The 24,867-nt window shown below is 54.4% G+C and overlaps 6 protein-coding genes across 6 annotated transcripts; 3 read left to right on the forward strand and 3 right to left on the reverse strand.

The window, feature by feature from the left end:
• The first annotated feature begins 20 nt into the window (after positions 1-20).
• N657DRAFT_651105 (uncharacterized protein) lies at positions 21-2,788 on the forward strand. The gene is made up of 2 exons (XM_062794094.1): positions 21-655; positions 716-2,788. The coding sequence occupies exons 1-2, from the start codon at positions 49-51 to the stop codon at positions 2,416-2,418; spliced, it is 2,310 nt and encodes a 769-aa protein (XP_062642329.1). The 5' UTR covers positions 21-48; the 3' UTR covers positions 2,419-2,788.
• A 5,375-nt stretch (positions 2,789-8,163) lies between these two features.
• On the reverse strand, positions 8,164-9,347 carry N657DRAFT_369061 (uncharacterized protein). Its single transcript, XM_062787026.1, has 2 exons — positions 9,346-9,347; positions 8,164-9,094 (listed from the first exon to the last, which is right to left on the reverse strand). Exon 2 carries the CDS (start codon positions 8,968-8,970, stop codon positions 8,362-8,364), a length of 609 nt encoding a protein of 202 aa, XP_062642330.1. The 5' UTR covers positions 8,971-9,094; positions 9,346-9,347; the 3' UTR covers positions 8,164-8,361.
• Positions 9,348-14,132: 4,785 nt separating this feature from the next.
• Positions 14,133-14,813, reverse strand: N657DRAFT_369213 (uncharacterized protein). The gene has a single exon (XM_062787028.1). It carries the CDS (start codon positions 14,780-14,782, stop codon positions 14,420-14,422), a length of 363 nt encoding a protein of 120 aa, XP_062642331.1. The 5' UTR covers positions 14,783-14,813; the 3' UTR covers positions 14,133-14,419.
• Positions 14,814-15,161: 348 nt separating this feature from the next.
• On the reverse strand, positions 15,162-15,944 carry N657DRAFT_369205 (uncharacterized protein). Its single transcript, XM_062787027.1, has 2 exons — positions 15,806-15,944; positions 15,162-15,611 (listed from the first exon to the last, which is right to left on the reverse strand). Exons 1-2 carry the CDS (start codon positions 15,853-15,855, stop codon positions 15,209-15,211), a joined length of 453 nt encoding a protein of 150 aa, XP_062642332.1. The 5' UTR covers positions 15,856-15,944; the 3' UTR covers positions 15,162-15,208.
• On the forward strand, positions 15,504-18,457 carry N657DRAFT_369238 (carbohydrate-binding module family 21 protein). The gene is made up of 3 exons (XM_062787029.1): positions 15,504-15,603; positions 15,817-17,816; positions 17,929-18,457. The coding sequence occupies exons 2-3, from the start codon at positions 15,951-15,953 to the stop codon at positions 18,367-18,369; spliced, it is 2,307 nt and encodes a 768-aa protein (XP_062642333.1). The 5' UTR covers positions 15,504-15,603; positions 15,817-15,950; the 3' UTR covers positions 18,370-18,457.
• A 2,449-nt stretch (positions 18,458-20,906) lies between these two features.
• Positions 20,907-22,594, forward strand: N657DRAFT_637920 (uncharacterized protein; the record flags this gene model as incomplete). Its single annotated transcript, XM_062791546.1, has 6 exons — positions 20,907-21,071; positions 21,135-21,297; positions 21,350-21,431; positions 21,498-21,521; positions 21,580-21,924; positions 21,988-22,594. 6 exons carry the CDS (start codon positions 20,907-20,909, stop codon positions 22,592-22,594), a joined length of 1,386 nt encoding a protein of 461 aa, XP_062642334.1.
• Between the last annotated feature and the right edge of the window lie 2,273 nt (positions 22,595-24,867).

Raw genomic sequence — 24,867 nt, forward strand, 5'->3', positions numbered from 1 at the left:
GTCACTTACTTCGCTGGTATTCAAGGCACTGCACCGGAGAGCAGGGCAATGGGCAGCACGATCTTGCCGACCCCCGCCACTCCGACAGGCACCACCTCACGTCATCAAGAATCGGAACCTACCCCGACCATGGCAACCCAGGCGATACAGCCCACCGCACTCATCGAGCCGGTTGTTGCCGCGACTCCGAGCAGTACCCACAATACATCAGGCACCCAGCCCAGTACTGCATCATCGAGGAAGACTCGAGGCGGCTCGACGATCCGCAGTGCTGCCAGAAAGTCCGGTCAATCGCTCGACCAGATTTATCCCGACCTCTTCAAACCCACCAATCGCGCAACCTTTAAGGACCTGCTGAGTGAAACCGAAAACATTCGAGTTTTCTACCCCTGGGTTGCCGCCAACCCACCCAGCGCCACCGAAATGACCATGATGAAGAACAAGGTCGATTACCGGATCCGGCAGGTGCTTTTCGTCTTCTGTAGCACCAAGCCACTTGGTCGCATCGTGGTCGATGCATGCCCGGACATCAGCAATACATCCAGCACCTTTTCAAACCTCTACGGTTATGCGCAGCGAATGTCCGCCAACTTCAAACACCGGCTTCTGTACCAGCAAATGTACGGCCTTGCACGGACATGGTTAGACGACTTTGGTAAGACGGACTTCCGACTGGACCCCCGGATCCATATCGACTCATGGCAGTATGGCGAAGGGTACCAGGATTTCAGCGGAGCCGATCTCGAGCACACCAAGAGATGGATTTACAGCCGTGTTGATGCGACACTCTTCAAGGTCGTATTCAAGCAATGGGCACCAATTCTCGACTGGGAGAACACCTTTGGCAAGCGATACAAGAAGCCCTTCTATTACCTGAAGATCATGTTTGCGACTATGATGAAGGAAGTCGCTTTTGTCGTTATCTCAGAGGAGATCATGAATCAAGGTCGACAGTGGCGCCCAACCATCATGACCGGCTGGAAGCGCGACGACACACAGCGACGCATCTGCGACAAGGTCTTTGACAGCCTTGCAGCTTTCGAGAACTTCGAGGACATTGAGCTTAACCATTTCACGTGGCTCCCCGCCGGCAGTAGTCTACAAGAGCCGAATGAAGATCTGGTCATCGCCCACTCAGAGTTACTCAACCAGCATATCATCTCCAACTCGCCTCCCCCTGGTTCTGAGAGCGACGAGCCTTCTTCTGCCCGAGATTCACCGCGCCGCAAGACAACACAGCGTCCTCCTCGTCATCACATCCAGCGCCCTGCCTCAACAGACACGACTGACAGTTTTGGCATGCCATATGCGATGTCTGCCCCTAAGACAAAGGACACGGCTAAACCCCAGCCTACATCTCATGGTCATCCTCAAACTGACGACGGTCCCCGTAACATTGGCACCCGGGGGAAGCAGATCATCGTCTCTGATCACGAGCAAGATGATGATGATGACTGCATGCTCGTAGACGATGACGAAGACATCTTCAGGGACAGTCAGCAGCACGCGAAGCTCACAGATAAACGGGCTAGCACATCACCTGGTTATGACGAAGATGATCAGCCGCTATTGCGTGCTGCGAGCATCAAATATTCGCCGCACATTGTCGCCGCTGTCGATGACCAGCGGGCACGCCGCGGTTCGGCCGGGCCCAGTGTCCGAGGCATTCAAGCCGCCCGTACCCCACTTGTCGCACCCTCCTTCAGTGACGCCCCCACTGGTCTACTCGGCGCTAGCCGTGGTATTCATTCGGGCGTTATACACGTGATACAGCCTATTACCCGCAGCTTTATGGGCGGTTCGGCAGCGTACCAAGACGCTGAAACACCCGTGCCGCTGCCTCATATCCCCAGCTTCAGCCAACCCACCGGATCAATTCCACCGAGCTTCCAAGGCATCACCAGAACACCATCGAAGAGAATGTCACCGCCGCCTCCTTCACGGTCTGGCTGGGGTACCGGATTAGTTCGCCTCTCACATTCCAGGATTCTTGTGCCCGCCATCCCGACATCCGGCACTGGCAGCGTCCACGGCCGGTCGCCGGTGCAGCGACCGACTCAGCAGTCTACAGCATTCAGTGCGACTGTCAACGTTGCAACGATAGAGTCCATCCCAACGGCGAAGACATCCCCGACGGGGTCTACCGCAGGCGGCTCTACCAGCACCGCACAAGCCACTTCGGTTACCCGCACTTCGAGTCGCAACCGCAGGATATCTCAACGTGCTCTAGAAGCTGACGGCAACACGCAGACAGTTCGCACCAATACTCGTGGGGTCACAGCTAGACGTAGTAGTACTCCGGCCTCCCGGGGCAAAGGCGCGGGTAGCGGGCGTTCCGGCAAACACATGTCTCAATCTGTCGAGCAACAGCAGAGAACCCGGCTTGGACGTGGCGCACGGGTGGATGATGGTTCCTAGCTTAAGCGTCGCACCTCTCAGGAGGACCACATCAGTCATTCCAGCTTCTCGGCCCGCTCTCCTCCGAGCCCGCCAGCCGATTTAAAGCAGGATACCACTGGTTGCAGTCTGCGGTAACCTGGGCAGTATCTTGATCGGTCAGCTTGCTACATTGTTTTCAGATATCGATACAGTTCAGTAGCATCTTTGCCACGGGATCCCCGTTCCTGTTCTCATGGTCATGTTATATGCCTGTGGTCACTGTTCTCATGATTGTATCATAGGCATGTGCTCCAGCATATAGGTCTGGTTGCACGCCCGTTCCTGTCATCTAGCTCTTGCTCTCTTCGTAGGAATATTGATCTTGTATGTGCGAGCTGACCAGACCTTGGGTGGTGCCCGTCACAATCTTTAAGACATCTCTCTACTGTGCCTGCGACTGTTGGATGGATGATCGAGCCGACTCTGGTGTGTGTCACCCTCCGCCGGGTTTCTGCTTGTATCGCCGCATCCGATTGATGCCAGTGGCAGTATATAATGTGTGTTTAAGAATAACGTTAGCGTTAGATGATGTCTTACTAAGAACAGTAAGAAAAAGAGAAGACTCAATTCCTCGTTTTGTATCTTCATGTCTAGCATTTGTGCGTTGTTCAAAAGGGATTAGGTATGGTGAGTTGTCATCGTCCGCGAACAGTGGCTTAGGTAGCTTACAGTGGCTTACAGTAGCGCCAATTGCCACAGTTTGATCGACCAGCCGGATTGAGCATGACCGAAAGAATTACCAGCCAATCAGAGAGCGGAGCGCTTGGAACGCTAGTTGTGCTGGGAATGCTACTTGCGGTGGGAATGCTAGTTGACACATCAACGGCAGATTGTATCCCTGGAATGCGAAGTATCATACCTGCCTGGTGCATTTTCCCATTACGGTATGTAAGAGGACGTGGGATCGGCAGTGCAGCGAGGAGAGTGGACTGATACTGCCTATCGGGGGGCGACAGTCAAGAGGTAAAGATGAGATCGATGTGAGTGAAATGATAGAGCTATGCAGCAAGACTCGAGGTGCGCATGGATTTGCCTGAGTCTGAGTTGACTGTAACTCGAAATCTGGGACACTCATGGTGTGTCGTGGACGACACCCGCCGCCACCCTTCAAGAGCGTCATAGTGTGACCTGATTCCCACGGAGAATTGTGTTAATTTCCACAGATGTTCTCCTGGTCCTATCGTTCAGTTACGTTGACTAGACCGCGGAAACCTCGCCAGCTTGGTTGGGTGGTCAGGAGATGCGCGTCCATGACTGGATTGTGCCTTTGACTCTCTAGAAACTTCTGTCATCGATTATGACACCGACGGGTGTTTTATGAGAAAAGAGAAGTTGATATGAGTAATACCTGATACAACACGTCTAATCGATTACTATATTCAATTACTGTTGTGATTCAATGAGCCGAGCCAGAGATATGTGAGTTAGGTCTGGACCTCATCCAGGATTGATACTTGACGCGATGTACTTTGATGACCCGGTGCCAAGGTCTTCGAACTCAGTTCAGCTTGCTTGAAATGAAATTCATAAAAAGGCACAGGCAATAGTAGGAATCGCACCGTTAACTCAAGCACTCGTGTCCCAGCTATGCTATGCTATGAGGATGAAGAGCGCTACTACCTTACTCTTGGATGGGATGGTTCAGCAGTAATGAACGAAGAGTTGGCAACGGCGAATCGGTATTGGGAGAATGAAGAATCGATGGCCACTGCGAAACCTGAGCCAATCCATAACTGGATTCATAGCAATGTTCATCTTCTAACCTACATGTAGTCCAGTCCGCCTTCAAGCTAGGGGATATGAACGGGTTGCCGTCGTCAATATTGATACATTCACCTTTCCTCCATCTTACAGCGCGCCCAGAGGGACCCTGCATGGATCGATGAGCCCCATCAGACTGCAAGACGCTCGGAATATCAGGTGCTTGTGGAAAAGAGCAATCGCCAGCACCAGGAGTACTGGTACTCGGCCGTACAGTGTTCGCCACAAACCCCTACGTCACGATGATATTCACGGTGGAAGGTCGCTACGACGAAAGGGTTTTCTGACCGGTGTGGCAACGAGAGGTAGGATACCATCGACCTAACGGCTTGGTGCAACCAACCCGGAGGGCGCTGCAAGGAGGGTCTCGCTCCGCCAACTTCTTCACGCCAGTAGATCGAGAGAGAAGCGCTTTTCATTGATGCCCCGGGTTACAGTTCTCTTACTTAATCCTTCTATCAGCCGATGCTGTAGTAGCAACGCTCAATGCCGAGCCTGCACCCCATACCGCCGAGAAACACAACCCAACCAGCCTTGAATGAGATGCGGCAACTCTAAACTCACCGGTCAGCCCTTGTGTTGCCCACCTGGAACTTGCTAGACCGCCGGGCCGTCCAGCTAAGGTAAGATGCCTCGCCCCATTCCCGACCTCTTCCCCTCCCCCTTTTGCGCACCATCGGATAAGGCCCTGTATGGACGCCCCGTTACACGCCCAGCATCAGGAGGGAGCCCTTCGCAAAGCCCACATTGGCCCAGGGCTCGCTATATGCATAATGTGGGCAGGCGATTTATGCCGGAGTCTGCGCGAGTGGGGCATGACACGGTGTTTACCAAGACCCTACATGCAGCTTCTGACGAGAAGGGGAGAAGTGGAGCGGATGCCTCGGTTATTACTGTCAAAGGGGCACAACAGAGTATTTCACTGCTCTCAGTGCTGCCGGGGTAGGGCAATCCCCGGCAAAGTAATCCAAAGACCGTGAACTAACTCGAGAAACGGCATCGGCAGGATCAGCATGCATTTCAAGTTAGAGGTCTAGATGTCTGTCTCTAGATGCGGCCCGGCATGTGGAGATTTTGGCAGATCCCGATGGTCTGGCCTTTGGTTCATCGATCGGACCAGCCTCGCTCTGAACACGGTTAGATGGACCCTTGATGTGACTGCTCGTGGAACGTGGCTTGTGTAGCTTGCTGCAAAGGGTCCTGGCATTCAAGAGGGGGGTACCTTCCCTGTTCGCTATCCGGCATATGAGGGGTGCGGTCGGGTCCGCCTGCGTCTTATTAGACGGCAATATCTCATTGATAGACATGTGGGATCAGTGTTATGCAAAGGAGGACGTATACAGTCTGGAGTGGTGGATACTCTATACAAGTGGGAGGGCTCAAGGTTGTGCTTTGGATGTCTGTGTTTCTAATGCCGGATGAGCGGATAATGGAGCAGAGTCCTATCAAAAGCCAACGCGAAACCGCGCTAGTGACCGGAACCAAACCGTTGACGCAGCCTTTATGGAGGAGGGGTGCAAGGCGACATTAGAGTATGATGTGTTACTCGGCGAAGGAGGGAGGAGGGAGTGGGCTGTTTGCATGGCACATGGCGACACACCACAACGTGATTTGACTCTCCGGTCTGCCGGCCGGCCAGCGGTTACCCAAGATGGGGCTTGGGATGAGCCTTTGACAGGTCCGTATAGATGTTTAGACCATGCCGTGGCAGACTGAAGATCATGGTACGGCAAGTTCTGTGCGATGATCAAAATCTTTTGGGATGACAACGAGAATTCTCGAAGTTCTTCCTCTCACCTGTGCCACGCCGGGGAACTGCCATGACCGAGCCGGGTTGAATAGGAGTAACAACCCTAGCAACTCTTAACCACCTAATCCTCTGACGGCCAAGGTGGACAGCATATTACAGCGCGCTTCACCGGCTGCAGACCAGCAACATGTACGACACACCCTGACGACCCACCGGTGAACCGCAGCCGAGCGGCAAGCTGTTGAAAGCAGTTGTAGCCGCATAACACAGAAACCGGGGAACGGATGACCGCCACTCGGTTGTGTTGTACTGTTGTACAGACGATGGATGCAGAACAGCACCGCACACAAAGGCAAACCCAAGACGACTTCGCCCTCCGTCCACCAACAACGAAAGCCGCAGAAAGAGAGACACAGCAGCCGGTTGATGATGGATGATGCACAATAACGGGGAAATGATGGAGGCCAAACACCGTTCCCCGTTCCGGTCGCTCGATTGGCCAAGCAGGCCATGCAAGCGAATCTGCACTGCAACCCTCCATCATTGCCAGCGCTACTGCACGACTGCACTACAAGAAGCCGTTAGGCGGTCTGGGTACCGCAGGTGTGGGCTGCCTTGCAGGCCTGGTCTCATGTAAGCATCGCCATTCGGAAGACAGATGTTATAATCGGAATAGATTACTACTTTTGCAGCAATCCATATCCCTTGAGTGGGTTGGCTGGCTGCATCGGCCTGCAGTCCCTCGTTAATTTATGCCACTCCAGTTACCCAAGACATGCGCACTATCGGGGCCGGCGACTCGAGGTCGTGCCAGTGGATGCGGCTCGGGGATGGCTCGCATGTGAGATTGCCTGCCCGTCGAGAAGCCTGATTGCCACCCCTCCCCGCCGATGTTGCAGAGTAAGACAGAGGAGGCAAAGTGATGATAAAGCGAAACGACTGATGCGGTAATACACAGCCAGCCTGTGGATTGATCGGAGAAGCTGCAGTTCCTGACGGGCACCGTCATCCGCGATCCGATAAGGACCGTGCCGGCCGCCGTATGACAAGTGTCGCACCGTCCAGGCCAAGAGGCCGGCGTCTCATTGGAGCTTTCCAGAGAACTATCCATTGACGAATCGTTATCTGCATTGGAATTCCCTCCGGTTCGAGATTTTGTTGGCTAAGAACTTTGATTTGGCCACACGTTTTAGCCCCTAGCCCCTGAACTGACTTGTCTCGAGTTGCTTGACAGCAAGTGGGGTCCGAGTCCACGATGGGTGCATACCAGGTCATACTTTCGATATCAAGCTAGCAATGCAGCCAAGCTCAAAATGTCAAAGAAAGGATTTGATGACCAATGCCGGCCGGAGGCGCATGAGTAATCGATCTCGCCATGCCACTCGATTTTGACGCGCACTCCTGGCTGCAGTGCGATATCCGGCTCTTCGGCAGCTCAGGGCTGAACTCCCCAGCAACCATTCGACGAAGTCCTTCAGGTTGGCCGGGGGTCAACCGCGTTGCGGGTCCAGATTGCGACTCTCACAGGATATTATCACCTGCAGGACTTACGCCGATTGCAACATGCCGGGATCCATCCAATGTGTCAAGGTCGCAAGCGGGTTGTGACGGCCCATGATAGCATCGCTGTCACGGCAATCCAATGCGCAATGCGCAATCTCAAACTCGTATTGCCCAAAGCGCCTCAATAGTTATTACTGTGAGGATTTTTCTGTTGGCCGAATCGCCACTCCGGATGGTGCTTCGCGCGCGGGGGTCCTTACCCGAAACGCCCACCGGCAGGCGCAGAGATTTTTCCTGCAACAACGCCAGCCCCTCTCGTCGACGGCTGGTGGTGGCGTCCAGGCTTTTAACGTTAACCATTCTCTTGGACTTGCCGCATGCGTTTGGTGCTGCATTGGCGGCTCGCCGGCGTGCCGGGCTCAAAGTGGGGAGCTGAGCTTGGACGACTGGATGGAGATGCCCGTCAACGCGTCCCAAGGATGCCGATCCCAGAGTTCCAGGCCATTAGTGTAGAGCACTTGGCATCAAACGTTTGATCAAGGTTGAGGCTGATCGCCGAGAAGGGCCCCCACCGAGGCTTGTGCGGCTCACAGGGTTGAGACAACACGTTCAGGGAAAAGCGGGTGTCCTGTGTAGTCCGTAACTCGCATAAAAAAGCGAAGATGACTTAGATGGGCGGTTTGGAGGGGGATTTCCGCGGAGAGAGTGCCCCATGTTAACGCGTGTAGTGTACACAGTAGTGTACGGAGGGATGGCAGGCGTGTTTCATGAGGACCGGTGAGGGGTTGTGCCCGACTCGCTCGATGAGGGGCGGTGGGGCATCCGACACCCTACGTCTTAAACTGGCGTCGTCGACATGGTGAAGCACCGACACTCCGATCTTAGCGGACCCAACAACTATCATGCAACTACAGTCCAGATGCAAGAACCGTGCTTATTGTCGCTGTTACTCGGCTCGCCGTGCTGAAGGACTGTCGATATCCAATGCCGAGTCCCGGCGTCAGACAGAAGGACGGAGAGGGCATCGCCATGGTCGTGTAACGTGCCTCAGCGTCAGCCACTTTGCGGGGTACCTCCGTAGGCCCTCTGGCATTGATAACGGCGCCATTATCTGCTGCTTCAAAAGCTTCACCGGTGTTGCAGACACGGCAGCAAGCACACCACAGCGGTCGTTCCGACGAGAGTGTGGATGGCACGTGGCCAACATCGCCCGTCGTCGCTGTTTTCGTTACTGGCGGAAGGATGTGAGAGTGCAACATAACGGCTTTATCGTTGTCGCCAGAAAGACGAAGCAGATGGCCCACGGCACGAGCAACCCTGTGTTGTCGCAACCCGGTGAAGCACTCGAGGATAGCACGCCCAGTCCTCCCAAGCTTCGATGCTTCTCTCAGCTTGCTGTGGTGCCCAGGGTGGATGCGACTCGGGGAAGGTAGGCAGCGCTCATGACCCAAAGGGTTGCGTAGGCTGAGAGCTGGACCTGCCAGCTGCGTGGATTCCGAGGACCCGTTCTTCGACATCGAAGGTTGAGTGCATGCGGCGCTGGAATACTCTTGATCGCGTGGTGACAAGCACGTCGCCGGCAAGACGAAAGGGGATGAGGACACATTCTGACTATCGCCGTCATCGAAACCTCTAGTAACTCTGTCCCAAGAAGCCGTGTGGCAGTCAACATCACCGCCTTATGTGCGGGGCTAGCCAATGCTTGATGTCGTCCTGAGGAGAGGTTCATGGTATATCCGGAAAGACTCCGTGACACTATCGGGTCCGGGCCCATTGGGCTGCATTCAAGCCACTTGACTTGTTCCGGGCCGGAAGTAAAAGGGCTCCGAGCCCCGATGGACGACATCGGCGGCCCCGCATGAAAGAAAGAGTACGAATAACAGGAGGCGCACTGGCTGTGGTGAGGGTGAAAGTCGACAAAGTGTGACGGTCTGGCCTTGTCGATCTCGCGCGGGGAAACCCACAGGAGGGAGTCAAGGGAGAATTAACATGATGGAGCTGCCGCTGTGCTGACCGAAAGAATGGGGGACAAAGTTCACCGCTGTTTCCGGTGTACGAGGGGTTTGAACACTGGTGCTGCAGCAGCCAATCTCGCCTGGCTCTTGGGATTTGTTGAGTTCAATTGGCCGATCTCTCATCAAGCAATGCAGGATGAGCTGAAGGGCGTCAAAATCACGGCTGATGCAAATGCCCACAACCCCGCCGTGCGGCCAGTGACCCGGGCCGAATTGGAGTTGTTTTCTAGTGATGACCACTTCCACCGGGTGAAGAGAATGCTGAGGTGTGTAGTATGTGTAACAGGTAGGTATTGTTGCAAAGATTCGTCGTGGTGACAACGATCAATGAGTCCGGGATTCCATTGACGTGGGATTGGTTTGCAAGACTTGTGCTGAAAAAAAATCCAAGGTGGCCCCCACCGCCTGCGGGTGGTTGCCGGGGGCAATCACCTGGTTTGTGGCTGCTGCGAACGAACGCCGTTGCAATGGTTCCTAACAGGTAAACGGTTGCGCCACTCAGCAAAAGGAAAGCTGAGTCCTCGGCAGCTTGATATAGCTTGGCGCGATTTTGGCGGCTGTTGTCCTCTCAGAGTTTCGGTTGGACATGGAATTTGCAGACTCATTGCTGTCCGGCATGTATTACCAGACACTGACACACTTGAAGATTTGGTGGTTGGATGACTGTCGCGGTGCTTTATTCCGTACACAGTACAGAATAACTGGTTGGGCCCACATAGATGGGGCCTGCGCCTGTGTGTATCCGTATCATTTTGTTACAGCGCTTACGGACATAACGAAACATGAAGTTACGACAAAGCACAGTGGGCGCAACGTTACGTTACGTACAGGTCACCGCAGAGAATCAAAAAGCGGAAGTGTACGTCTCAGACACATCGGTGGCTGGATTCAGCAGTTGCATACCATCCTTTCTTGGAATACCTATTTCGATCATGTCTACAATTAACTAGGCACCCAAAAGCTCGTTATCGTTGTAGGTTCAGATATCGTGGCTTCACTTGTTCGTGAGGACTGAGGGTTGCTTGAAAATTGCTGAAATTAGAGGCTGTGAGCGATGATGTCATCTTGCATGTGCCAAAGCGGCAGTCCCGAATCCGGCGTTGCAGGCTGAGCCAGTCCGGGTAAAGTACATGTCTCACGACTCCCCACATAACGGAAGCTACGGAGCCCCGAACCAAGGCAGCTCAAAGTCATGAGACCTCGCTACGCGTGCGACATGCCGCAACCGTATTGTTCTGATATTATTGGACCCGGGGCCTTGCCAAATTCCAAGAAGGGCAGGACTTGAACACAACTCATCCATCGAAGCCGGGCGGGGAGAAGTCAGCTACCGGGCTTTGACGAGACGCCGAGTCTGTTCTTGGGCTCGGCTTGCGCTGGTCGTCCTCAATGTTGGCAATCGGGGTAGGTAGGCTTCTCTAGGCCTGATTGCCCGGTGCGGCAGCAAGACGGGCCAAAAGGTGCTTTAATAGGCGAATGCCGCAAGTGTATCGTCATCCCGCAACCTTGGACCATGTGTTGTTCGACCCAGCAAATCTACATGCCCCCTAACAGTACACAATCATGGGGGAACCGGAATAGGCCACCGGGTACCATGGTAGCCCCAGAGTTAGCTTATTCACGGTAGGCTCACCTGGAAAGAGAGGGAGTATCGCTACCTATCGTCACGGAGAGAGGGCGCATTGCCGAAAAGAGGGGTATGGCATCCCATCTACTACTGTACGCTATCGCTCAATATTAATGCGTCTTGGGATGCGTGTTAAGTATGGCAGGTGCATGGGGACGATGGCGCCAACGTTTCACCATCTGTTGCCTCAACATGGAAATTTTTCGAATCCCACACCCGCCTCGAGAATCCCATGTCCCGCTTCCCACCTCCCGCCCCCTTCCTGAGAGCTCGAGGCTCGCTAGAAGGTCCCGACGGCGATCAATGGAGATCGTCCATGCTTTGGCGAGAACCCTGATCGTCCACGGCGAGACGCTGTTGCGGTGTGTCACCAATGTCGGTATCTTGAGTTGAAACCCAAGAATCTTGGAATGAGGTGTCTTTGGCTTGTGCTGCGCGTTGCAGCCGTGCGTTCCTCATGCAGGCCTGCGGTGGCCCATGGTGCGCGCGATGTGGAACCTTCTTGGCGTGAAAGTCTTCCGATGTCCAATGAGGCCGCTTCCGAGATGTGAGCAGCCCCGGATTGGCTAGGCTTTAAAACTGCAGGCGATCGATCGAACAAAGTTCTTCAAACGGGAATGAGATGGTGTTGCTCAGTTAATCTCGATAGCTAGTGAGGAGTGGAGCGACCAAAATGGCACGGAGAAAGACCGGGATGTATTCGGAAGAGAAACGTGAGCGTTGGTGATGCGGCTTCGTTGCAAACCCGGACGACCGGGGCGAGTCGCGATCCGTCCGGTCGGTCTTCAAACATGGCAGGCTCCGAACCCGTCTCACTTCACGTTCGATACAGTGTGCGAAGGATGTCCAATTTGGCACGGTCCGCGAACGTCTGGCGCTGCGGCGGAACCGTTGACAAGCACGCGAATTCCCACGTGTGGGAGAGCCGGAGATAAGCGCATTCATTGGCCAATGGCCCCGATAAGATTTGCAATTGTCCAATCAGTCCATCCGATCTTCTGCTGGCGATAAAGAGGGGTCGTACGGGAAGCAGCGATAAGATAAGATAGAACTCTCGCTCACCGTGAAAAGCCATCTTGAACTTCGCCCTCTTACAGAACAGCAAAATATGCCAGATCTTGGTGGTTCCTTATCCTTCGGGTAGGTATCAGGGCAGAGATTGGTGAGCAATTGGGCGTGGGGTCGATTTGTTTGCATAACTGAGCAGGGGGTTATTTTTTCCTTAAACAATAGCTGCCTCGGAGAAGCGCAACCTTATTCCGGAAGACGCGAATGATCGACAGAAAACGTAGGAGCTCACCAGATACCCAAACTTCAGTGATATCAGTAGAATTGCGAGAACCGCAGACCTCGGCATCCAAGGCACCATCAAGGCCAATTTTTTTCGTGGTGGTTGAAAATGAGCATTGAGTTGCAGGTGGGAGACAATGGTTTATGACGCGCCATGATCGCCGCCAGCGATTGAGGAAACGTCCCGATCCAATTACACAACGGCTTGCGCCGGTCAATTGTTGTTGGGCTCGTCGTGCCTTGAGGCTGAAACATTCCATCGGCGCTAGAAAGAGACCAACAAAGCCTGCGCCGCCCGCGGTATGGTCATGCGTCGCTGTGCCGCGTTCTATGACCTTCAACAAGAACGAGGTGCCTGGTATCCAGGTTCATGTTGGAGGTCAAGATGAATTTTTACTGAAGGTTGAGAGCATCCAATGAATAAGCTATTGTTGGGTGCAGTGTACCGTGCGATGTCCGCGGTACTCCAGCGCCCCAGCCACAAACAACCAACCATCATCCTGATTCTTCATGGAGCTGGGAAGATGCCCGCAGCCTGGGGCTCACGACATGATTTTGGGAGCTGCTGCCCCGCATTAGGGATGCCGATCACATTGGTAGGCAATTCAATAACTCGTTCTTGTCGCAGGTCTCGGAGCAAATGCTAACGTTATCCTGATTCGCCGGACTATCCAAAGTAAAAGGCAATCCATACCAGGAAGGAAGGAAGAACTTTACTGCTTCCAAAATATCCATGGATGGGAGTCAACAAGGGGGAGTCGGAAGAAGAAACAATCACGCTCGCGAAGCCAAGGCCGGGGTCCGTGCGGATCAAGTTTCCATTTTCAAGCCAGCCGATGTTGGTTAGCTTCCAGGGAGACAAAAAGCGAACCAGAGTAACAGGCCAGAAAATCTGCAGCTTCCTTGGTTTTGCTGATGAGAAGGCTTGTGCGACGTCGTCTGACTCGTCTCAGCAGTGGCACGGGCCAGGGCCTGGGTCCCACGATGCAAGGCAGAAAATGGCCCTTGGCGGGGATAAGACGCTAACTTAACGGCACTTGTGGACCCGAAACCAGACCAAAGTCGCTGCTTCTGGGCATGATATCCATGGATGCTCTCGAATCACTTCAGGAGATGGATATCTGCCTGGTTGGATTCCATGTGCCAGGCCGATAAAGGGTCTTCATGTTTGCATTGTGCCGCAGCTGTGATCTCAGAACACCTCTGGACTCCAACATCTGAGTTCGCCGCGTTCAGCTTTACATGTATAATCTCAAACGAGCTGCAAGTAGCCTATCCGTTATGAATTGAAGCAATGGCTCAAGATGGTCTCAAGTGGCGCCTCTTCAAGTCCAGGCCAGCCACAGTGGTCTCCCAGCCATAACGTTACCTTACCGTTCAACGGCCGAGCGTCAGTGCTCATCGCAATCTCCGGGATCCGAGCCAGTCCATGTTGGGCTCTTGCTGGAGGAACTGTTTGAACTCTGACGGCAGTGCTCACCACTGATGGAGGCGAGCATTCTTTTCTGCCCTTGGCCGGAGAGGGAAGGGTTTGACATGCTGGGCGCTTCCCAAAGCCGGGCCGCAGGGTCATTGTTCCCAAGCTCTGCGCTGTTACCCAGAAGTACGGAGGTAAGTTATCATGTGCGAGCGTAACGGTGACAATGGCGGCACCCTTGTGGTCCCGAAACCGCAACGAATCGTAACGCTCGATATCAGTACCCGAAACCCCTCCATTGAATAGTTTCCTTGGAAGGAATCGCGACGATTCTCACCTGAGTCTCTACTTTTGGCAGTCTTTTGAAGGCCTTTGCTGTGTAAAGATCATCTTGATAGGGGAGACGGAGTTGCTGCTCGACAACGAAACCATAGGACTTCAAAGTTGCTCGCCGACAAGCTGACTTTAGTCGAATTTTGGTATCAGGTTCTGTACCTCAGATGATGGGCATGCCGTGCTGTTGACCGAGGACTCAGTCTCTTTACTGCGTATGTGCAGGTCAAGCCATCAAAGACGTTCTGAAGTGCATTCAACGGAAAACGCTTCTGGCTGGCTCTTCAAATTACCAGATTTTGAAGGCCACTACCGCTCGTGAGAGATGCCAGTTGGACTGCCGGCATCGGTCCTGGCGGGATCATATCACAGTACTGTGTAAGTCGGTTGAGGTTCTTCCTTGATTCGCGCAGTGGCATGTTCACACAGTGTGTGCACGTACAAGTACAGTCCTCCACCGACGAAAAGCAAGGACAACCGCCGGTCACAAGAGGGGGCACGAACCACAGCCTGGTTGGTCGGGGGTGACTTTCTGGGCCAGGCCCCGACGCCATCATCAGACCCACTCTTGCCCAGCAAAAAGCGAGCAGTGGGGCAATTGTGCCCCACCGACCTTGCATGTCGCGGGCTTGCAGGACGCAGCTCATCGCTCCGCTGGGTTCACGCCCTCCCTGGTTCAACTTTTTGTCATCCCACCCAGTGACTTTTTTGTTGTGGTGCAACTGCTTACTCCTCCAGCAGTTCCTGCCATTGCCTCCAGCTTCGTCCCCGATTCTTCCATTTCCGTAGTCTTCTGGGTAAAGCAGACACAATCCAATTTGAAGCACACTCTTTAACGACTGCAGCACGCTGAGAGCCAGAGTAAACCAACTGCATTGACTCGCCGCCGCCACAGCATCCCGGACATCGACAAAACGCTCAGTCGCGACCACCCCTGCACTGCCAACTTGTGTCCCACAGTCACCCCTGGCGTCGATTCGGTCCCGTCCTTCAAAACTGGGCCGGTCCCGCTCCTCCAGTGCGTCCCGCCCGTTCCTTTCTCTTGCTGTCAAGCACCCAGTGTTTCGTTTTCTTCAGACAAGCCCTTCGAGGTACTCGCCTCGTCCAGGAGGAGGCTGCTCACAGGTCACTAGCAAAAGACCGCGGACGCCAGAGAGTCGCCGACTTCGACTCTTCGATCCTCGCCAGGAACAAAAGTCGTGTTCGACGACTTGGATTCGGCCGCACATTCCAGTGACCGAGCTTGACGAACCGGCCAACGACCACGGCCGGAACCAGAAACAGGAGCTCATTTTGTCAGCATCAACGACACGAAGGCCACCCGGCTTTCTACATCTCGTCTCGACTGCCGACTCGTCACTCCGTGGCATAATCCGAGAAGACGGTTCGCTGCTTGGGTTTACAAGAGTTAGACTTGTTGCTGAAATATTGCCAGTCACTCTTGCCCCGGCTTCATCCTGACTCAACAGTAAGCAGGTAGGTGTTGGTCAACGGTTCTGAGTAATAATACAATCCACCTTGCATTGTTAATCCACACAATGTCGCAAACCTTGGATGCTATTCCCATCCCCCCGGCTTCCCAGCGCTGTGTCTTTGACACCTACCTCAAGCCCTTTCTTCTTCCCGCCGTCACCTCCAAACTTCTCGATAACTCCTAAAGCTGACTGTATTGTGGCTGCAGCGTCCTCTGTACCCTCCAAGAGTCGACGTCGCCATCCATGAGCCGCGCCTGAGAGACCCGGTTCCAACTCCACTCTTTCGAGCCCTCCCTGCTGTGGAGCCCGCTTCGCTTAGGCCAAGGTCAGTGCGTGGAAAATGCCATACACGCCTCCGTCCAACCGGTCACCGGCTTCAACGGGTCCTTCGTCCCCTGAAGGAAGCCGGCGACCGTCATTCAATCAACCACAAAGCGCCAGCCCGCGACCCGTCCTCCCGCGATCAGCATCGTATCTCACGAGGCATCGAAGGACGCCGTCGGCCACGCCACCCCATGAGAGCCCACTCTCACCCGAGGCAACATCAGAAGATTTGAAGAGCATGATGGCAGGGAGTGTGCGCCAGTCACCGCCCCCAATTACCGGCGACCGTCGGATGCCTAACGGCGCAATCATGTCGCCCCCCGACTCGGCTAGTGACGACGACGACTTGCCCGCGGTTCGCGGTCGGCAGATTGAGAATCTGAAGGAGCTTCACGACGCTCTCAGCCAGATTCCCCACCAGAGGGCACGTCTTCCCTCAAATACCACCAAGGACGGACCCGACGCTGGCGATCTGCTGGTCTTGCCGGATCAAGCTGGTGCCCTCACTGGGGGTATACATCACAGTTTCAGCACGAGCTCGCTTGGTGACATCCACACAGGGGCAAACCGGCGATTTACCCATGCGAGGTCGGCTACCGAGCCGCACATTCTGATCAGCCGGTCGACCTCGGGATCTGAGGAGGATTCCGATGGAGAGAGGCGGGAAAAGCCCCAGATGGTGCGCAAGAAGTCTGGCGAACTCGTTCGGCCCGCCCTGCGTCCCGCGACCCGTAGGAGACCGTCTAGTGTGCCTGGTACCCCGACCTTCTCCAAGGCGGTACACTTTGACTCCCACCTCGAACACGTCAGGCATTTCCTTCAAGTCGACCGGCCGCTCGCGGTCAGTGCGGGCTCATCGCCTGTTGATAACTACGATAGCGATACCGAGTATCCGTTCAAGGGAGATGAGCGGGCGACGGCGCGCACCCCTCCGTTCGAGTGGGAGATCACCATGACCAACTTCCCCGTTGAGACGCCAGTGCGCAAGGCACAGTCAGTACGTTTGGAGCGTGTTTGGCTCTCGGTTGATCAAAAGTCGCTTATCGGGTCGGTCGCCGTGGCCAATTTTGCGTTCCACAAGGTGATTGCCTGCCGATTCACACTCGACTATTGGAAGACGACTTCCGAGGTGCTCGCCGAGTACGTCTGCGAGATTCGCCCTGTTGATACGCCTCACAGCCAGGACAGATTCAATTTCACCATCAAGTTGTCCGACCTGGCCAATCTGGAGTCCAAGACGCTGTTCTTCTGCGTCCGGTACAACGTAAACGGCCAGGAGTACTGGGACAACAACAACGGCACAAACTTCCAGGTCGACTTTCGCAAGAAGATGCTGCCACAGAACGGCAAGAAGGGTGTTATTGGCGCAGCTTCCCGCCCGCTCCACGGGCTACCTAAGAGCAATCGCCGTCCTGGCCAGAAGACGAAACCGGCCGCTCCAGCTCCTGACGAGTTCGGGGACAACCAAAAGGTCAACTTTTCCAAGTCGATACACGACTACCTGGGGGAGTCGGTGCCCACAGGTCTCAGGTTGAAGGGCGTAAAGAGCGCCGGCGACCTCCCCAGTGATAACCTGTCAAACGGGCTGTCGGGGCCTAGCGGCCAGTTCTCCCTTCGGTACGATTTTGGCAACTCGCTCAGCAAAGCCATCCAGAACGCCAAGAACGAAATGGCCGGAAAGCCAGACGGGTTGTACATGAAATCCAGAAAGAAGGCGGAGAATCCGGCTCTGGCCAAGACCGACAGCATGACTGGCCAGGTGTCCCCCGTGAAGGTCGACTCCGCCGTTACTAAACCATCCACCGGTTCCCCGACCGCCAATTCTCCCAATGCCGGCATCTCATCCGCTTCGTATCACGAAATTGTCAACAAATGGTGCTTTGTAGGTATCCCTGGACCGCACCTTGTGCCGCCTCCTTCCGCTCAGGGACAGATGGGAGGCAAGCTTCACTCTAGTCCTTTCAAGACATATCGAGCTAACTCGGGCTCCACAGTACGGTTCTAAGCCGAAAAGCGCTCAGCTTAAACAGGCCCCAACCAGGGGCGGCCGCTTTGAAGGATCCGACGACAGTGCGAGCAGCACGGCAAGCTACGAGGGCAGCCCGGTCCAGATGAGCAACTACTACTACTCGCATAGCGGTACTCAATATCATTCGCTGCTTCCGCCCGACCATAATCCGTACTTCCCACGCGTGCCGATCCTACGGGCCATGGGGGAGTCGCCCGCCGAGACGCCTCTCGAGCGAACGGGGAGCTCTACATCAAACCCTACGCCAGCTCGGGTCGACGTTCAGCCTGCTCAGCCGCACACCGATGCAAGGGATTTCGCCTCACTTGCCGGTACGTCGCCGGACGCATATCTATATCAGCACACGCCTGATCGTTTCCCCTTTTCTGGGCCCGAGACTTATTCTTCGGCGCCCATTAGGGGTTGACTCTTCAGCACCATCGACTCGTCCGGACGACGTGGGTGGTACATCGACAGATGGGGAGTGCCAGCTCGCCCTCTTTAGTACATCTAGCTTCGAGCCGGCCCCGGTTCATCATGGACCGCGCGGCGGCTTCTAATGTTTCCCAGTTCCTCCTTGACGTTGTTGGTCTTTATTGGTCATGGCATCACTGGCATCACAGCGATGCTTGGCGTTCTGGGGTACTCTGTATTTTTTTTTGGCACGAGGGCATGAAAACGGCAGTGTAAAAACATTTTCGTCTGGGTCTTTTGGCGCTTTGGCTTTGCTCTCATGCAGCGTTAGCACTTGGTCTCATCTCGCCTCTTCTGGTCCGGCACGCATATGGTTGGGTCAGCGCATGGGAAAATGGCGTTTCTTTCCGTTTCTTTAATTCTGGTCTCTCACAATGGTCTCGGGTTTCGTCGTTGTCTCTCTCTCTCACACACATCCGGCGTTTCACGCTTCATCCGTGTCTCCTGCCGCGCAATTTGGTGTGAATCAGCAAGCCTCACTCTGGTGACGGACGGCTTTGGAGTGGAATCTGCTAACGATGGATTACGTTGAAATGGGCGGAAGAAGAACGACGAATGATCAGCGTATGGCTCGACGATGGGGTGGTGTTGTGCTTTGGGGCTGATAACGGAACAAGCAAAGTAATATCCTGGGTGGAGGAATAGCTTGGATCACCAGCCTAGTAGTCGTTATGCCGCGGTACGTCTCAGGAGCAGAAATACATTTATAGTTATATGTTGCAGATCGATGACGGTGAAGTGTTATTGCCGAGGAAGATTGGCGGGCTGTGGGTTCTTCTGACCCAATGGGATAGCTGGGCTGGCGGGTTGCAGTCAGGTTGTTTGTGAGGTGTTGGGCACACCGGCCGTCCATCTTTAGGTATTCTTATTGATTTGTTGATCAAATGACCTTTCCTGCCAGATGCAGAAACAGGATTGCAATCTACTCCGTATACTTTGATGCGATTGATGACTTCGTGGCGGTCATCCATGGTGTGTGTGATCAACGTTGGTCCCTAACAACAGTCTTTCTGTTCACAGAAGCCAAAACAGACAGGGAACACATCAATCGCTTTCTGTGCGTAAGGCAGTCAGGGTAACAGGCCGAAATGAACATATTTTTAAACAAAAGTGAATGTACCGCAAAATTTGTCGTTACAGATGTTCATCAGTTGATTCCCTGGGTCGCTGCCAATTTATGTAACGGATTACATTTACTCCGTAGTCAAGACCGTGGCGTGCGTGGATAGGGCTCGGTACTCGACTTGGCCCCACATCCGTCATCGAGCGTTGTTGTGATGACGGTTCCAGAGGGATCAAAGGGAGGCAGAATCTCGACATCCGGGGGAGGTCTTTAGATCGGAAAATTGGATTTATGGTGGGAACTCTTGCCGCAGAAAGAAGCTTTCTGATGTGCACGTTGGAACCTCCTCCTTCGACACCCGCAGCCAGCGTCGTCGACCCGCGCTGCCCTGATGTGGTGGGATTCCAGCTGAGCACTGATTGTGTCCAAGGTCGCTAGCGAACGTGCAGCGAGCCAATCGCAACGTGCGCTATGGACCAGGCCCATGGCCTCCTTGGCATGCAGCCCTACTGAGTCCGTGCACGCAGATCATGGGGCGCAGTGGGGCATGACTCGGCAGCAAAAAAGGAGAAAGCGTAAGTGTTTGGGACATCATGCTTTCCTTGCACTTCAACGCCTACCTCCGTACTCGGGTATTGAGATGGCTGACAAAGTGGATAAGCATTTCTTGCCCTTGTCATGACCGATCTTACTTGTCTGTACGGATCCGTAGTTACAGAGCATAGGGACTTTGACACTCAAACAAGCCTAGGTATTTTCCGCCAAGACAATAGTCGGCAACTGCCAAGGCGCTGTCTCGACCGGCGCATCCAGAACCAAGGGCTTGGAACCCTTATTAACGATAACGTTAAGAACATCAACAGTTCAGAGGAACAGCCCACGGAGGCGTACCCGCCGTCATGCGGTGTGCTGCCACAAGAAAATGGGTTTTGACAACCGCTTGATTAAGAGATTGGCAACCACGTTGCAGGTTAGGCGCGTTGTGTCCGGCTTTGGGCGGTTTGGCGACGACAGCATCAGAGACCTGCTGAGACCCGACATTCGATCGCAACCGCAAAACAAAACATGGACAGGCCACGGAAACTGCCGACTCCAACAGGATCTTGCATCTCAGCCACCCCACAACGCCGTCAGCCGCATCAGGTGGTAGCGCGAAAGCTACAGCGCCGCCGCCACGGCGAAAAAATTGTACGCAACGATGGCTGAGGTCCCTAGCTTGAGCTGGCGTCTCTTGGCTGGCTCTGGACCGTGGCGCTGTCGCCAATGCGTGCTGGCCATGGGTGCTGGGGTTTTCTGAGTGCTGACTGGGACAAAAGGGCTGGTTGTCCAGGCCATGTTGTTTCCCTCTGTGTCCCTCGTCGCAAAGGCCCAACAGCGTCTCTAAGAGTTTGAGCTTGGGTGGAACAGAACGACTGTGTCTGCCCGCCATGTCGGCGACTATCTTCAGCCCGCCTATCACACCTACGACGACCGCCTTTTCGACGGTTTTTGTCCCCCAGCGACCGCTTCCGCATATCGCCCGGCGCTTTGCGAATGGCACCTTCACCACTGCCTTCAGCACCAGCTTGAGCGCCGAGGGGCCAGGCTGCTCTGTACGTAACGACTTGGCGGCGCGGCGTCGATGGCAGCCAACTGACAGTGTGCCATTCTCGTAGAGTTTCAACGGCTTCCAGACATGCACTGCAAATGGCGACTACGGAAACTGCCTTGCCAGCACCGAAGCGGCTGCATGCAACTGCAACTACGGGATGCAATATCTAGGCTGCGTCTCGGGCGCCATCGCCGCATCTACTTGCGCAGGAGCCGCGGGCATCAACGGTAAGATGAGCAAGACTCCAGTCCAAGTCCGCGCACTCGCTGACCTGGCCAGACTGGGATGCCTACGAACGGTCATGGTTTCAATCTTTGTGTCCAACGCCTCCCAACACGGTCATGACACAACTTGCCCAGCCGTACGTCTCGCATGCCGTCTCACCGAGGGAATGGCGTCTCAACTTGGTGTGCTGACATGTTCCCAGATCCACGGTTGCCGTTGAGTATGAGTGTGTGCCCTGCTTACCTGAGTCCAAGTCCCTCAACCCCCAGCTAATACCCTGGCAGGTCCATCGAGTTCGTCACGCCTCAGGGTCCCATAACCGACCCTCCCCGCCCCATTGCCACGCCCAACCCCCCAAATGACGGCAAACTGCTGGCAGGCGAGTGCGAGACAACCTCCTACACGCTGCTCAACGCCGAAGACATGGTTATCTACGCGCCCATGATAGGGTGCAACGCCGACCGCCCGCAATGCTGCCCCTTCAACGTCTCCGCCGCCGAAGCCCCTGGAGGGAACCGGATAGTGGCCGCAGGCCCGGGCGAGCTCCCTGTCCCTGCTTCCAACGCAAAGGACAGACTGGACAAGTGCCCGCAGGATTACTACCGCGTCTCGGGGCTGTGCTGTCCCAAGTATGTCTCCGTCCTTTCTGTTCACTTTGCTCCATACCGCAGCTGCTAACATGAGACGCGAAGTGGCTACTTCAAGTTCACACGCCAAGTCGCCTTCCAGACACCCTGCTTCAGCTACCTCTCCGAGACAGCGAACCCGCCTCCCATCACGCTCGGCCTGGCCAAGAACCCGACAGAGACGTCGCTCCCCACGTCGGCAATCGTCAACCTCATCTGGGCCATGTCCTTCAACGTGACGCAAGAAGAACAACCCCGGGCGCTGTCCACGGGCGCCGTGGTGGGGATCGGCGTGGGGACGGGCATCGCCGCGATCCTCGCCGTGACCGCGATTGCCTTTCTGATCCTACGCTGGCGGCGGAACAAGAAGAAGGTCAGTGAGGCGCAGCTGGGAGGGCTCGAGGACACGCAGCAGCAGGGCGTGACGTACCAGTCGGGCTATCACGCTCCGCAGGACAACAGGATCGTGGAGGAGCATCATAGTCATGGCGGGTTGAGAGATACGCAGCATCATCAGGGCATGGCATACCATTCAGGGTATCACGCGCCGCAGGGGAGCTCGCCGCCGGTGGCCATGAAAGCTGCGTATGCGGGGACTGGTGGTGGGGCATGGGAGCCGGGGTACGCGTATCGGTCGCAGGGCATCGGCTACGAGGGGTACTCTAGGACATAGGTGGAGTTCAGGTCTAACCTTCACCCGGAGGTTGCATTTTCGTCAGAAAAGCGGCGCATGGTGTTGGGGATATGATGACGATGACGAAATGTACATGGCTGGCCAGACCAACAACCTCTGGGCCATCTTCCACCTATTCTCACTACGATCATTATGACATCTGCATTACGATCTCTAACCACGTCCCACTAGAGGAACCTAGGTCTATTGGTAGGTTCGCACACTTTCTGTCACCGGCAGGTTTATGACGTGACAGTTCCATAATAGATCGATAACATGTATATCCCCGTCACGTACTTTATTAGAAGCTGTTTCCTTCCCTCATCGTCTAGCTTTCTCTTTTTCTTTTCCTTCCTGCTGTCAAGTTTTATCTCGTGCCACGAGCCACCCGTTACAACCTTAGCCTCTTAGTATTCAGGTCACACTGGCAGCACGTCATACAGCACGTGATACACCATCTCCATACCATGCCTGTGAAGTATGCCTCTAGCATCAAGGGCGCTGTAGTTGTGCTCGTGAGTCCCACTTGAACCAAGTTCCCAGGTCCTGCCGCCACGATGGTTCCGCATCGCCAGGCGATACTACTGGCAGCGTTCTCTTCCCGATTTCCACCCCCTTCAGAATTCATGGGGACAACATGAGGGCCACGCGCTACCGCTTCCGGTTCCGCACCAGTCCCTCGGTCAGAATCACCGAGATCAAGTCCATGGACGGCGAGGACATGCTGTTTCAACGGAGAGGCCTCACTTCAGCCCATAGCAGGGAAGACGATTTCTCAGCGGATATATCATTATTCCTACACCGCTGTGCACTAGGGCGTGCCGGACCTTCAACAACTTACTATACAGGAAAACCGCGCCCTCGTGGGCCGGGTGAAAAACCCATATCGACAATCAAGGAAACGATCAGTGTGCGATCCTGCAAATACAAAGTGGGAAGGCCTCTTGGCCTTCGAAGGAAAGGGTATCAGACTGCGAGCTCCAACTCCAGCCTCCTGGCCAGACCGTACATCGGCAGTTTCCCCGAGTCCATCAGCCAGTCCAGGATCCTCCCCGTTAGCCGTGCAGCTTTGGGACTGATTCCCTGTAGGACAGAATAAAAGTCCCTTCGCGTTCTGACCTCGGCTCCCTCCCATCTTCGAGTCAACGGTGGGGCCAAGCACCACATCTCAAGGTGTTCGACAGTCTCTCGTCCCTCTCCACACTCGCATATAGGCGTCAGTATCTCAGCGGATATACGATCTGGTCCATCTCCGCATCCACGTCCGGTGCTGCATAGAAGCGTTGCCATTGAATTGGTCGTTGACTGTTCCAGGGCAGCGCCTGAGCGCTAGTATCCAGTTCAATTTTGCAGAAGTCGACTTTGACAACGTTTCGGATATAGTGTGATGGTTCAGGAATCACCAGCCATTATTCAAAACGTGGTAGGATGGCCTAAATTGGAAACGGACGCCTTTGTACAGATTATCTACAAGAAAACAGCTTATTACCAAGTCAAACACTAATCCAACCGACACCTTGGTATATATACGCATACATCATTACTTTCTATACTTTAAGCCATACTAACTCCATCAGATTATCTTCCTTTTATATTTTGACTATTTAATAGCTAGTTTATTATGTTACATTATATATACAGTAACGATGTGTTATCTCAGGGCAGTTTTGGTGGGTGATCCGCCGGATGACCCGCAAATGACGGCCCGCCTCTGAAATAACACTTTTATGATGGAGACTCGCAAGATGAAGTTCAGGGCCAATCATCTCGACACGCTGACCAGCATGGCCAACCTCGCCTTTACTTGGAAATTATCAAGGTCGACATACAGACGCATTGGCATTGATGGAGGACTGTGCCGAGGCCTAGCAACGAGTTTTTGGTCGTAAGCATCCAGTCACGCTGTCGTCCTTCGCCTCTATAGCTGAGTGGTATAGCTAGAATGAACCTCGTTTTCTACAGTCCAATCAAAGACGGGATTTTGGTACTGTTATATCGTTGACGGTGTTAGTGCATACTATGTAACAATCGGATTGCAGTCCATGACCTCGGGTTTGGCATTATCTACAAATGGAAACGTATAAATGGGTTAACGCATTGTATCAGCGAGTGCACCATATTAGCGAGTGCACCACTTCTTAGCGTAATATATCATCTCTCACTCAACATCGATTTTCTCAACACCACGCAGTATACCTCCTACTTGAACGGAAGGCAGGATAGTCCTAGCCCTTGAAGCTCTTGAGAAAAACGAAAATCTAAGCCTCCGAGCT

Source organism: Parathielavia appendiculata (assembly GCF_033297405.1).
Source record: "Parathielavia appendiculata strain CBS 731.68 unplaced genomic scaffold N657scaffold_42, whole genome shotgun sequence".
Lineage (NCBI taxonomy): Eukaryota > Fungi > Ascomycota > Sordariomycetes > Sordariales > Chaetomiaceae > Parathielavia > Parathielavia appendiculata.

Excerpts from the sequence above, each read along its gene's own strand:
- N657DRAFT_651105 (XM_062794094.1), top strand. The coding sequence starts at position 49 with ATGGGCAGCACGATCTTGCCGACCCCCGCCACTCCGACAGGCACCACC. Across the intron at positions 656-715 it reads GACATGGTTAGACGACTTTG|GGTACCAGGATTTCAGCGGA; the intron begins GTAAGACGGACT and ends AGTATGGCGAAG.
- N657DRAFT_369061 (XM_062787026.1), bottom strand. The coding sequence starts at position 8,970 with ATGTCGAAGAACGGGTCCTCGGAATCCACGCAGCTGGCAGGTCCAGCT.
- N657DRAFT_369213 (XM_062787028.1), bottom strand. The coding sequence starts at position 14,782 with ATGAGCTGCGTCCTGCAAGCCCGCGACATGCAAGGTCGGTGGGGCACA.
- N657DRAFT_369205 (XM_062787027.1), bottom strand. The coding sequence starts at position 15,855 with ATGGATGGCGACGTCGACTCTTGGAGGGTACAGAGGACGCTGCAGCCA. Across the intron at positions 15,612-15,805 it reads CAGAGGACGCTGCAGCCACA|CTGCTTACTGTTGAGTCAGG; the intron begins ATACAGTCAGCT and ends ACCAACACCTAC.
- N657DRAFT_369238 (XM_062787029.1), top strand. The coding sequence starts at position 15,951 with ATGCCATACACGCCTCCGTCCAACCGGTCACCGGCTTCAACGGGTCCT. Across the intron at positions 17,817-17,928 it reads TTGTCAACAAATGGTGCTTT|TACGGTTCTAAGCCGAAAAG; the intron begins GTAGGTATCCCT and ends CGGGCTCCACAG.